Source organism: Musa acuminata, chromosome BXJ2-7 (assembly GCF_036884655.1).
Source record: "Musa acuminata AAA Group cultivar baxijiao chromosome BXJ2-7, Cavendish_Baxijiao_AAA, whole genome shotgun sequence".
NCBI classification, from domain to species: Eukaryota; Viridiplantae; Streptophyta; class Magnoliopsida; order Zingiberales; family Musaceae; genus Musa; species Musa acuminata.
The window spans coordinates 27497236-27512248 of NC_088344.1; the positions used below are offsets into that span (position 1 = coordinate 27497236).

The following is a 15013-nucleotide window of genomic DNA, read 5'->3' on the forward strand; positions in this document are numbered from 1 at the left end:
ACAATATCAGTTATGACATTTAGGATGCTTTTTAGGCTCTATAAATAGAATTGTAAATGACTATAGTTTATTAATTCATATTTCAATACAATTTCTCCTCTTTATTTTTTAAAAATATTATTATTATTTTTTTTTTACGATATGCTAAGAGAGGCTAGTTAACTAACTCTATGATAATATTTATTTATGTTCGCAAAGATAAGATGGATTAAATATTGAGATTAGAATCTCGATCAATCCGATATGTAAGGATGAGTTTTTCATATTAAGACATTGATTACATGTCTTTAAGTTCTTTCTAAACTTTATCTTTTTATTTTTATTATTTTAATATCTTATTTGTTTCTTCATCAAAATTTGTATATCATTGTTTTGCTCCAACAATTTAAGATGAAATTTCAATGAATTTTGGTTAGAATAATAATAATAAATTAATATAATTAAAAATGATTAATTGTCATGTTTTCTTAATAATTTAAGCATTTAACTATTTATCATCTAAATTGAGAATGGTCAGTATTTACTTTTAGTTTTGTCTAATTGTTCACTGTTTGATCTTTGTTGGATTAATTAGATGCATAATTTATGTGAATGAATATTGTACTAAATTTAAAATTAAAAATAAGATATATTATAATTTGAGACTCAAAACCCAGTGTATTAATAAAAATATTATCAGTTTATAGATATTATTTAAAAATTTTCTTTTTTAGTGACAAATAAAAGAATATCAAATCTCATTATATTAATAATAATTTTAGTAGTTTAAAAAGATTGCTTCGTACAAAAAAAAAAAGCCACGTCTTGTTTCTTTAACATACAAATTCTAAAAGAGTAAGGTACACGAAATTTAACGTAGATGATAGCTGTATATAACGGTGTGATGTCAAACTACCCGCTACGTAGATTGGGTAAATATAACGGAACGTTTTTAGAATGTAACGCTTGGGCTGGGTGGCATCTATATAACCCGAGGGCCCACTCTGTTGCAATCACAACAACTTCTCTCCCCTCGCGTGCTCTCCTCTCGGCTCTCGACTCTCGACTCTCGGCGATCTCGTCGTTCTGCGAAGGTCGGAACTGCTCTCCGACGAACACGAACGGGCACAGCTGCGAGGGTCCTTCCCTTCGATTTTTATTGCGGTGATCTCATTCCTTTCTTTTTTCTCTTGTTTCGTTTCGCTTGGTTCTTCATCCGTCGAAATTTTGATTAGGGTTCAGAATTTTTGTTGGTCTTGGGGTTCTTTTAATCGATTCTTGGTTGTCGACTTTCTTGTGGGAAGATCGATCTTTCTGGTTTTCTCGATCGTTTTTCGTCACCTAGCCAGTCTCGTTCTGGTTTCGATTGGAAAATATGTCTTCTTCGCGTTCTAGGCGTGTGGAGTACGACCGCTTCATCCCGTTCCGGTCGGCGATGGACATGGACTACGCACGCTTTGCCCTAACCGGGCCTTCGAGACCGCAGCGTGATGGTTCGAGGGAATCCCCATCGAGCGTGGCGTACCAAAAGCTTCTTGATGACTGCATTTTGAAGAACAGGTCTCGTATCCTCGCTTTCAAGACTGCACCTGAAGCGCCGGCCAGCAAGCTGCCCCAGTTTGACGAGCCCATTCGACCGCAGAAGAAGCAGCAGAGGCGAATCCCGAAAGAATCAGAGAGGGTTTTGGTAATCCACGGCTTGTTGGATGATAATGTTTTGAATCTCCTCGACTGGGGAAGCAATAATGTGTTGGCGATTGGCCTTGAGGACGCAGTGTATCTCTGGGACGCTGCAAACGAGTCGACTAAGCTTCTACAACCCGTAGAAGACAGAGGACCTATCACTTGCATCCGCTGGTCGCCAGACTGTGCAGTTCTTGCTGTCGCATTTGGCAATTCAGATTTATCCCTGATTGATCCAGCAACAGGACATGTCGTGGATGGGATGGAAGATGAGGACCAGGCCCCTGTGTTGTCACTTGCGTGGAGAAGTAATTCAATCTTGACAGTCGGAAGATTTGATGGCACTGTTGTTGATTATGACTTTAGAAAGGATGACATGTTCATCTGTTTCTATAATGGGCATCGGCGTGGAGTTTGTAGTCTTAAATGGTCCGTGTTGTCAGGGCGGTATTTGGCGAGTGGAGGGCAGGACAAACTAGTGCACATATGGGATGCCTGCATGCCTGTCTCATGTGACCATCCACGTCAATGTCAATGGCTTCACAGGATCAGCAGCCACACTTCCATTGTGAAGGCCGTTGACTGGTGCCCAACTCGGAGCAACCTGCTGGCTTCTGGTGGAGGTTGCAATGATCATTGCGTTAAGTTTTGGAACACCGTTAACGGTGCTTGCTTGAACTCGATTGATGCTGGCTCTGAAGTTTGTGCATTGCTATGGGACAAAAACAAATCTGAATTATTGACCTCCCATGGTTCGCCGAACAATCAACTCACCTTGTGGAATTACCCATCCATGATGAGAGTGGCTGAGGTTTCCGGTCATTCATCCCGGGTTCTTTCCTTGGCTGGGAGTCCACTGGGAGGTGTAGTAGCTTCTGCAGCAGCAGATGAGACAGTCAAGTTTTGGAATATCTTTGAGACTCCCAAAATAACAAAACCTTAACTGCCCTTTGCCCAATTTAATGTCATCATAAGATGAAAAGGTGGATAGGTGGAAATGATTAAGATTCCAAATGGAAGACTTCTCTAGTGCTTGGCATGAAGATCTGTTGTTGGTAACATTGCGATGGGAAGTTTCGTGGTGTCAAAGAGGCAGTACATTTTCATACAAGCGCATGGATTCGAGATCTTCAAATATGAGCGCAACCGCCTAAGGTAAGTTAGAAACCTTACAGCCTTTTACAGCATTTTAGTAGGCTTATTTACAACATGACTATCATTGCAGCTACGAGTTTGATTTTTGTTTCCTATTTATTGTTTATCATTTCATAGTTATCGATATGATTATTGCCCAATTGATGAAACATGTGGTCTATAATTTTTGCCCAATTGTTATAATCTAATTATGTGGTTTAAAGTGATTTTAATTTGCTTCTCTTGTGTTTCTTTTTTGTAAGTTACTATCTTTGTCTCATTTTTGTTTGAGAATTTTTGTGCAGACTATATATTTTGTTGTGTATGCTAATCATGCATAATTAGATCAAACTAATAGATGCTTATTGTTTTTTTTCTTTTTTGAGTTCAGATTTCTTATGATATTCAATATGGCCTTGATATCACATGAAGACATCACATTGCACACCTAGAAGAGTGTTTGACAATCGAGAGATCTATGCATTATAAGAGGTAATTGCCTATGGCCTTATGTTTCTATTTTTTCTTTCCGACTATAAGTTTCCTATGCTATAAGTTAAACTTAAGAATTTTATATTCTTTTAGGACTATAAAGAAACTTTGAAGATTGAACTGTGTAGCTCTATTGCCAGAACAAAGCACTTGTAATATGGCCTTAAGTATCACATGAAGATATCACATTGCCAAAACAAACTTTGAAGATTGAACCGTATAACAAACTTCAGATTTCCTTTTCCATTTTTTTTTGAGTTGAGATTTCTTATAACATTCAATATGGCCTAGTTATCACATGAAGACATCACATTGCATATCTAGAAGTGTGTTTGACAATCGTGAGATCTATGCATTATAAGAGGTAATTGCTTTTGACCCTATGCTTCTTTTTTCTTTTCTAACTATAGGTTTCCTATGATATAAGTTGAACTTCAGAATTTTATATTCTTTTAGGACCATTAAGAAACTTTGAAGATTGAACTGTGTAGCTCTATTGCCAGATCAAAGTACTTTCACATGATGAATTTAAAATCTTGCTATGGTGTCTTTGCTAAATCTTTATTCACAGATACAAAGATATTAAAGCATCTTTGGATTTGCTTAGAGGGTGAAAATATGGAAACTTATGGTGTTGCACAACTATAATCATATTCAACAACTAAGAGATCTATGCATAATTTTGATCTAAGATGTAACTTCTTATGTCTTTATTTTTTGGGTGACTAAAGGTTCCCTAAAATATCCATTAGCCTTCAGATTTTTTATGTTCTTTTAGGACCATTCTAGAACCCGTGAAAACTTTTATTTGGTGTAGATATTATTTCACTACGGAGTACTTCATTTCACTTGAAATAGTGTTTTTTTTTATGTTTATTTGCATATACAAAGATACTAAAGCATCTCAGGATTTTGTTTAGAGGGTGAAATAATTTAGAAAATTATGGAGTTGCAAAACTAGAATTGTGTTTGACAATCAAAAGACTGTTGATCAACCACTCAGATATTGTTTAAAAAACTGTTCATGAAATGAATAATTTTCAATTTGAAATTTTTCGAAAATAAAGATAAGTTTAAGAGTGAAATCCAAGCCTAAAATTTTTTGTTTTTAGTAAGATGTGTCATAATTTCTGTAGAAAGCAGTTATTCAACCTAAGAGAACTGCAAACCACAGTATATACCATAATAGTAAAGAGATACCAAACAAATAAATCTATGAGCTTGATAAAGGTGAGGCATTGTAATTCTGTTTATTATGTTTTTTCCTGTGAAATAAACAAAAATATCAAATTTATATGTCTTTCCATGAATAGATTATGTCTTCTGCAACATAGATACACTTCTGATCCTAAGATAGGGCTTAAAAAATGGTGTCAAATGGGATATAATGCAGTTCTAAAGTTTGGAAGTTAGCTTACTAGACCAACAATTCATAAATGCTTCGTTATAGTGATAGTGGAGTAGTTCGGGTCCTTCCGATTAACAAGATCTTCATTAAAGGTTTCGATTTGGATTTATCTTGCTGAATCAGCTGTAGTTGTAGCAAAGTGGTAGCAATGTTCATGAGCTTGATAGACAAGCTTGCTATGTTTTATATAAATGTTCACCAATTAATGACATGGCTACTATTTCAGTATTTTTTCAATTATGCTATTGTGGTCATTTACCACAAGTTTCAGCATCCAAGTACTATATCTGAAATTTGCCTTTGTAAGTATAACATCGACCTTTGAGTTGGTATTTCTTGTTTCCAACTTCCCTATTTGTTTACTGAGATTAAGGTAGTAGTAGCGGTTGTGATTATTTATTGCGATTCCAGTAATATCACATGTGGTACCAAGTTTGAATTTGACACGATAATTCCGATTGATTTATTTAAGTCATCATTTTTTTTAATAATCTATTCATGATCTTGTTGGTTGTAATGGAGAGACAAATTGAATATTGGGTAAGCATTTGAAGTTTCCATCACCAAAGTTACCATCCCTTCCAACACCTCTACCTCTGTGCCCCTTGCCATCATCATATATATCTTGTAAACTATCATTGGCCTTATGGACAAGGCTAATGCGGTGGAGATTGATGATCCTCAGAAAGCTTCAGAGCTTGATCGAGACAAACAAGAAGCTGCAGTGAAGCTCATGGCCAACGGTGCGTGCACCCTTTGCAACACCGGGAAGGTGCATATACAACCTTCTTTTTCTCTTGATTAATGGTTGTTGGTGTTTGAATTATAAAACTAGAAATCAGTTTTATGTTGTGAAATTATGCATTTTTTTATTGATGCGCATATGGTTAGCTCACCCTTATTATCCAGAATAATAATTATTCATACTGGTCAAATTTTGTTATTCTCCCCTCTGTTTCAAATGGTCTGAATATTTCGTACCTGATGTGGAGCCATCCATAAAGGATCCTTCTACTATGTGCTTGTTAGTGTTTGACTTGAAGCCTCACACTTTGAATATAAATTTGAGAGAATTTGTAACATGAATGAACAACTAGTTTACTTTTTTTTTTCCAAAAGTGGACGACTTTATATAAAATCTCCAAGCTGATATGCTAGACATTGTTTGTCATAAATGAACTAACAAAATGAAAGAAAGCCGGAAGAACTCGCAAGACTGAATGTTACATCTTTGGACAATGTATCATTCGAACTAGAAGCTCAACTTAAACACACACTTTTCCTTCATTTGAATTAATGAATTGGTCCTCCCCTCTTTTTCTGTGCTTTCTGAACTTCTTAATGAAATATTTCAAATTGTTTTGAAGAGTTCAATTATTCCAAGAATTACTTCAATGCATTTTAGTGATATACTAAGTGAACTGGTTTTGCAAAAAACTTAGAAGTCATCTGTTATTTTTTTGTTGAGCCTGCATATGGATTTTAAGAAGGAATATAGACACCATTTTTAAGTTCCATCATATTTTTTCCTCTTTTTCCCCTTTTCCTCCATAAATTTACAGTAAGGGTCTTTCCATAATTGTCAATATTATAACAAATGTCTACTATTATTCATAACCGTCAATATTTTCAGCTTCATACAATGAGATTTTGCCTAATGTCACTGATTATAGATTAAGTTGTTTGCAAATTGTTTCATGCTTAAAGATATTTCACCTCCAACAATTTTCTCATAGATTGACATTTGTGATGCTTCAGTCATATGTTGAGGCTTACCTTTCATTCATGTTATGATCAAGGCACATTGCTTTTTTTTATCATTCAGGGACAAAGAGACTTAGAGCATTGATGTTTCATTTACTGGAATTTGAGAATCAGGTTCAAGTATCCTTTCTTTGTTGAATATTTTGGTTACTCCTTTACTAGAAAGTATCTATGGTGGTTTCTCAAATTTTATCATTGAAAAGTCTACTGCACTAATTAATTCTCTTTCTTGTCTAACTTCTGGCCTGCCTCTTAACATTCTGTAATCTTTTTATCAAATTAGTTATAATTACTAACAAAGAATTGTGACTTCTATTAGTCTTTCTGTTATGTAAGAAAGAAAAAAAGAGATCTTATCAAATTCTGGATTGCATTCTAGATATTGCTCTTCTATTACAAATCATTCATCAATAATATTTTTAGACATGTTTCGATTCCTTTAGACTTTGTTTTTTCTCCTTTTGTTATATTATTCATCAATAATAATATTTCATAATCTTTCGAACAAATTAGTTGTCATTACTCATTACTAACAAAGAATTGTGACTTCTATTAGTCTCTCTTTCCGTAAGAAAGCAAAAAAAAGACCTATCAAATTCTGGAATTGCATTTTAGATACTTCTCTTTATTATAGATCATTCATTGATAATATTTTTAGACACATTTTGATTCCTTTAGACTTTGTTTTTTCTCCTTTATTTGTGTGTTTTCCACTTTGCACTATTCTGACTATATATTCTGTAGCTGATATTTAACTAATCGTTTTATCATTTAAAAACTGACAATTTATCATATTAATAATATAGGTTTTCCTACCTTGTTGGATTTGCATGTAAAGGTACTGAACATAATACCTTTGCTGTTGATGAGTCACTTAAAGACTTCGCACGATTAGCTGTCGGACTTTCAGTTGTTGGCTCCACTTTTCAAAATTTTTTTTTTCCACATTTGAACATGAGGCAGCAAATAGTTTCCTCATTGCTCTAAGTATGCATTTCTTGATGTCTAGAAATTAGGAGTATATTATTGCTTTGGTTGTCATGAACAAGGTTCGCAATATCGTACCGTACCAGTGTTTCGACCTGGGCTCGGTACGGTACGGTACGGTGTACCGACCGGTACCCCCAGGTGCACCGAGCGGTACACCTAATTTCAGTCCGTTAAACCCTCCGAAAATACCTGAAAAAAAAAAAAAAAGTTAGGATAGGGTTTTCAAGTTATAAATAAATATAGTAATAGTATAAGTTTAGCAAAATCAATGTAAATTAGGTAAGAATAGTATCACATATCTTTTTCGGGCTTTGAGGTAGTTTTGTTCGAGGTTCGTATTTCAGCCCGTTATAGATTGAAATATCTACAGAAAAATCATTTGAATTGCTAGACTATTTTATTACAATATAAACTCTAAAATTTAAATTAATTAAATAATTACATATGTAGATATACCTGATTGTTGATTTTACCACCAAAACGAACGACGGGTCTCCACCCAATCTAACATTGGCTCTGAATCTTCGTTGTAGAATTGGAGGTCAATGGGATCAATATGATTCAAATATGTAATTTTAATCCAATATGATTTAAATTATGATAAAATCATCATTTATCTACACTAATTATACGATTAACATAGTTAATTTTTCACTAATTACATCTCTTTCAACACTATAAACATGACAAATACCCTAATAGGTATTAAAGACATTGAATTGATATAAAATCGAATAAATTTTGATTAAATCATCATTAAAATGACTAATCATAGCATTAAATAACTTTAATAAAACTTAATTAAACTTATTTTACTATCATAAATATTATTCAATATTTAATATGCATGAAACACACTAATCATAATCTTAAAGATCTTAATTACTCTCTAATTAAAGAAATCGAATACATACCTCTTGATTAAAAAGCTCTTCCTTTTAATCTTCCCAAATTAGCCTCGATTAAATTCATAAATCGTTGTTTTGTAGAGTTTAGGAGAGAAAAAAAAGTTTGAGAGAGAGTTTAAGAGAGTATAATGAAATAGGGGAGAAGAATGATTTAAATTGAATGAGAAAGGGCTCCAACGGTCAAATTGACCGTTGGAGCACTGTAGCACTGCTATAGTGTGGTAACGACCGTTGGAGCACTGTAGCACTGCTACAATGTGGTAACGATCGAAATCGACCGTTACCGCTTGATATTACATCGTATCGTTCGATACGAGATTTTTTTGAAATTTGAATGTATCGCCCGGTAGCGGGCGGTCTACGTACCGGTATGTACCGCCCGTACCGGGCGGTATAATTCGGTATTGCAAACCTTGGTCATGAATATAGAAATTCAGAAAATAAATCTATCTGAGATATTTTTTTTCTGCTGTTATGTAGTCCATTCTCTAATCTTATATAGGAAATATTTTATTGATGTCAGTTATCTAGTTTTACGTGACATGCCATATTTAGTAATTTGTGCATCTTTGTGTATTTGCCTTGTTCAAGATTCAGATTGTTCATTGTACCAACAACAACAAGAAGTGAAGATATCATGGGTAGCTACTATCATTTTCTAAAATGCTGTATGATTGGTTATAACCATTGAGTGTCATACAATTTCAACAATGGTGATTTAGATTTATTTACTCTCAAGTGTTGGTGCTATCAGTTTTTTTGGTTGTGTTAATGTTGCTCTGAGCTAGGAACTAGGTTAGAATTTTTTTAAAAAAAATTGAAGAGAATCTCAAGAAGTAAGAGATCATGAAGACAAATGTCCATCTTTAAATATTTTTCTGATTTTAAATAGAATATTAAATGCAAAGCTACCTTTCTTGTGATCTTAGAGTTCTCTCTTGGTGATTGTTATTTGTCATAGCTTGATAAGGATTAGTAACCAGATGACACTCACTTAATATGGGTTGTTTCTCTTTTATTTTCAAAATTTGCTATCAAGTAGATGCTAATACAGACAAATTCCAATGATTTATGACCTCTCCTCGACCTTTAGGTGTTGATGTTGGTGTGTTTGTCTTAATGAAATTTGGGACTCAATTGCTGATGGTTTCAGCTTGGTCATTTCTCAAATGATGGCGATTGCAATATGTGGATATGGAATTATGGGATAGTGTCACTTGGTAGAATATTTTTTCTTTGATTATTAGCTCTTATGTCGTCTAGATTCAACTTCCAATAGCATTTTGTAGTGCTTGTGATCAAGATTTTAGTTATGCTCACTGATCCGAAGTTTTTGTTTATGTTCACTTATCCAAATTGAGAGATTTACATGAGCTCTTGAAATGTTGCTGAAGTCAAGTCTGCAATTTTGTGCCCTTAACATTGGAACTATAAATTTTTATGATGTGTTGTTAGCAAGAAGTTCTTATGCATTTATGATGCAATTATTACTATAGTTAATAAGGTTGTATAATGTGGCATTTTATATTGTTTGCTATGCTTTAGCTAAATTGACTTTACTCAACTCGATACTCAAAGAACATCCTTGTGTAATTTTTACGGTCCTTTTTGCTTATCATGTTATTACTTCTAAAATAATTAATTTGTAATTCTATGATGGTAAATGTACAATGTGAAATATTAAGTGTAAATAAAATCTCACTTAAATTGAAATGACTAGCAAAGCAAATTATAAAGGTATCGTACAAAGCTAGTTGTTAATTGGAACATATTTGTGCAGCATTCAACTGATATCTCAATAAAAGATGCTTCTTAATCAGGTTAAAACACATGTACTTATTCATACATTTTGAAGGTACACTCAATCAGTTACGTTTTGATATGGTAATTTGAAACTTTTATTTTTAGTCTCCATAGGTTAGGCTTTGTAGAATCACTAGATTTGGGTATAAAAGTAGATGCATAACTGAATCATGACACTTTTGGCTCATATCATATTCTTTTTTATCACTAAATAGGAAGCTAGCTACTTAGTTTTGATGAACATCTTCTATTATTTATAAAGTAAATTGTCATGCCCTGTAATTCTTTATGTTGTTTTTCTTCTTTTATTTTTTTATGTAATATGGTATCAAAACTTAATCGTTGACCCGTATGCTCGTCCCTCTTGGATTTGTATGCTATGTTTGTATGTAGTTGTTTTTGCTTTTCATGTACTTTCCAACTTCCATGAATGAATTGAATATTGGTACTAATTCTAACGCAATATGATGTGATATAAGACAAAATTACAAAAATTGTTAGTTGAAATCTTTAGGAATGTACAATATATTAATTAATACTAGCAAATGATCGGATTGATGTTGTCAAATTGACTCTGTTAGAACGTCAATCCTTGTTGTCAATATTTATCATACCAACTCAGGCAGAACATCAATAACATCAATCCTTATTGTCAATATACCTTGGTTACTTTAATTATGGCTATCTAAAATCGAAACATGAAAAAAATATTGAGGAAAATAATTTGGAGTACATAAATTAATTTTTATGACTTTTAAACATAATACAGTTGTTTGAGGTAAAATTCCAAATTATTTTGTTCTGCGTAATGAAATTTGCCACCAAATTGAGAGTATAACTAAATTTCCTTTGTCATGAGAAAAAATAATAGATAATTTTAGAAAGAAATATTGATAACAATTAAGAAGAAGTTGACAAAAACATATAACACAAACAAAACATATAAAATATTTAAAATAATTAGGAAAATATGATTTAATTGAAAGCAGTCTGAAAAATGTTTAAATAAGATTTAACACAATAAAAACATGAAAAATTAAAAATCTACTTATGTTGATAAAGATGTTAGAGAAATGTTTACAAATTTATGAAAATTAAAAATTTCACAAAAATTGTCTTAGTCTAAGAATATATTTTCCTCAAATCTTGAAAGTCCATAATAGTTTATCACACACTCAAAATTTTCAAGGGCATTCCTATAGACTACACCTATTCGATCCAAAACATAATTATCTAATAAGGGACATGACGAGTGCCTACTGGGCCTCTACCTGAACTTCATTAACTCAGACAAACATAGTTCACTCGATCAAGGATCTCTGCTAATTTCCTTGTCCTCAAACACCTATTGCATCAATGATAACATGTCTCCTTAGTTTTGATGTAATGCATTACTTAGCTTTTAAGGAATGAACATTTTGATTTTTTTAAAAATAGATGTAATTGAAAGAAAGTTTACAAAAGGTAGAATATGGTGATTAGGAATACTTGTTAATTGGCTAAAATATGTTAATTGTTACCATTTTGTGTGTCTTCATTAAGAATTAATTATAAAAAATATAGTTATCATTTAATAAATATAAGGCATTGTTAGAGATTACATTTTAGAGGAAGGGAGATGCATAGTTGAAAAGGTCATTTTATAAATATAAAGCAGTATTAGAGCTCAAATTTTAGCGCAAGAGAAGCATAGTTGAAATTTGAAAAGATCTACTAAGTTTTCTTTCTAGTCTAAAATATCATATTCTAAATAAAGACCTTAATGATGTTTGATGATGTCTATAATCTATTGTTTGGACTCTGGATTATAGTATCTCTTTCTCTTTCATTCAAATTTGTTAATGATAAAAAATGACTAACAACTTGTTTGTATACCAAGCGGAACATGTTGGTATACTATCTTATATACCAGTACCATACTACTCTGATATATTATTGAAATCGATATCGGACTGAGATTGAAAATATTATTTTTTGGTGTGTATTTTGTTTATTTCAATTTGTTTACAAGAGTAGTTCTGATTCATTTTTATGGGCATTAACTTTATTTCTGGTTACATGTGGAATTTTACTGCAAGACAACTACGTAGTTTGCCAACATGGCAACCAATTTTAGTGACTAAGACTTTTAGTTAAAAGCAAGGGCTTTTCAATTTTAGTTATTTTGGGTTACATGAATGAACAAACAGTGTACTTTTTTTTCCCAAAAGTGGACAAATTTAAACATGCAAGATGATATGCTAAACATTGTTTGTAAAAAATGAACTAACAAAATGAAAGAATGCAGGAAGAACTCGCAAGACTCTGAACGTTTACATCTTTGGGCAATGTATCATTCGAACCAGAAGCTCAGCTTAAACACATACTTTACTTTCATTTGAATTAGTGAATTGGTCCCCCCTCTCTGTCTTTGTTAAGCCTTCTGAATTTTTTAATGAAATATTGCAAACTTGTTTAAAGAGTTCAATTATTCCAAGAATTACTTCAATGCATTTCATATTTTAGTAAGATGCATCATAATTTCTGTAGAAAACAGTTATTTCAACCTAAGAAAACTGTAAACCACAGTATATTTCATAATAGTAAAGAGATACCAAACAAATAAATCTATGAGCTTGATAAAGGTGAGGCATTGTAATTCTGTTTATTATGTTTTTCCCTGTGAAATGAATAAAAATATCAAATTTACATGTCTTTCCATGAATAGACTAGGTCTTCTGCAACATAGATACACTTCTGATCCTAAGATAGGGCTAGAAAAATGGTGCCAAATGGGATATAATGCAGGTTCTAAATTTTGGAAGTTAGCTTACTAGATCAATAGTTCACAAATGCTTCATTATGGTGATAGTGGAGTAGTTCGGGTCCTTCCGATTAACAGGATCTTCATTGAATCTGAAGGTTCTGATTTGTGATTGTTTCAGTCTATGGGATTTATCTTGCTGAATCAGTTGTAGCTGTAGAAGAGTAGTAGCAATGTTCATGAGCTTGATAGACAAGCTTGTTATGTTTCATATAAATGTTCACCAATTAATGACATGGCTACTATTTCAGTATTTTTTCAATTCTGCTGTTGTGGTCATTTACCACCAGTTTCAGCATCCAAGCACTATATCTGAAATTTTCCTTTTGTAAGTATAACACCGACCTTTGAGTTGGTATTTCTTGTTTCCAACTTCCCTATTTGTTTACTGAGATTAAAGTAGCAGCAACGGTTGTGATTATTTATTGTGATTCCAGTAATATCACATGTGGTACCAAGTTTGAATTTGACATGATAATTCCGATTGAATTATTTAAGTCATCATTTTTTTAATAATATATTGATGATCTTATTGGATGTAATGGAGAAACAAAATGAATATTGGGTAAGCATTTAAAGTCTCCATCACCAAAGTTACCATCCCTTCCAACACCTCTACCTCTGTGCCTCTTGCCATCGTCATGTACATCTTGTAAACTATCATTGGCCTTATGGACAAGGCTAATGCAGTGGAGATTGATGATCCTCAGGAAACTCCAGAGCCTGATCAAGACAAACAAGAAGCTCATGGCCAATGGTGCGTGCATCCTTTGCAAGAAGGGGATGGTGTATATACCAAGGTTCGCAATACCGTACCATATCGGTATTTCAATCTGGGCTTGGTACCGGTACGGTACGGTATACCGAGCGGTACACCCAGGTGTACCGAGCACTGTAGCACTGCTACAGTGCTACAGTACACTCGGACCGGTAACAGTCGGTCCGCGTACCGACAACCTGTCGGACCGGTACATACCGCTCGTACCGGGCGGTACGGCAGACCCTGGTATATACAACCTTCTTTTTCTCTTGATTAGTGGTTATTGGTGTTTGAATTGTAAAACTAGAAATCAGTTTTATGTTGTGAAATTATGCATCGAAGAACAAGAGAATGAATGTCTGACAAATTACCAATGAGATCTAGTATTTTTTTTATTAATGCACATATGCTTAGCTCACCCTTGTTATCCAGAATAATAGTTATTCATACTGGTCATATTTTTTTTGTTTCCCTCGTGTTTCAAATGGTTTGAATATTTCGTGCTTGACGTGGAGCCATCCAGAAAAGATCCATCTACTAGGTGCTTGTTAGTGTTTGACTTGAAGCCTCCCACTTTGGATAAAAATTTGAGAGAATTTGTACATGAATGAACAACCAGTGTACTTTTTTTTCCCAAAAGTGGATAAATTTATATATCCAAGCTGATATGCTAGATATTGTTTGTCAAAAATGAACTAACAAAATGAAAGAATGCAGGAAGAACTCGTAAGATTCTGAACGTTTACATCTTGGGGCAATGTATCATTCGAACCAGAAGCTTAGCTTAAACACACACTTTACCTTCATTTGAATTAGTGAATTGGTCCCCCATCTCTCTCTCTCTGTTAAGCCTTCTGAATTTGTTAATGAAATATTGCAAATTGTTTTGAAGAGTTCAATTATTTCAAGAATTACTTCAATGCATTTTATTGGTATACTAAGTGAATCGATTTTCCAAAAAATTTAGAAGTCATATGTTAATTTATAAGTAAAACAAAGGGACGTCGCTTGTTTTTTTGCCCGCGTGGGAGAAGAAACCCTCCCCTCGCACCAAAAAGGGTGACGAGGCAATCGCCCCTTTTTATGTTATATATATATATATATATGTATATGTATATATACATATATATGTATATATATATATATGTATATATATATATATATATATAGATATCAAATGTACCTCTCAGTATACAGTACCATATCGTACCGAGCGAATCTCAAAACTCCGATATGGTATGAAATTTCAATCCTTGTCCTGAACATACATTTATTATTCATTATAATCC

General features: G+C 33.2%; 1 protein-coding gene across 2 annotated transcripts; it reads left to right on the top strand.

The window, feature by feature from the left end:
* Positions 1-1017: 1017 nt before the first annotated feature.
* LOC103974885 (cell division cycle 20.2, cofactor of APC complex-like) lies at positions 1018-6978 on the top strand. Of its 2 annotated transcripts, XM_065117725.1 has the most exons (4): positions 1018-2817; positions 3188-3288; positions 5382-5468; positions 6522-6686. In XM_065117725.1, exon 1 carries the CDS (start codon positions 1355-1357, stop codon positions 2603-2605), a length of 1251 nt encoding a protein of 416 aa, XP_064973797.1. In that variant the 5' UTR covers positions 1018-1354; the 3' UTR covers positions 2606-2817; positions 3188-3288; positions 5382-5468; positions 6522-6686. The 2 variants fall into 2 exon arrangements, with proteins under 2 accessions (XP_064973797.1, XP_064973796.1); XM_065117724.1 differs by having other exon boundaries at positions 3188-5468; positions 6522-6978.
* The last annotated feature ends 8035 nt before the right edge of the window (positions 6979-15013 follow it).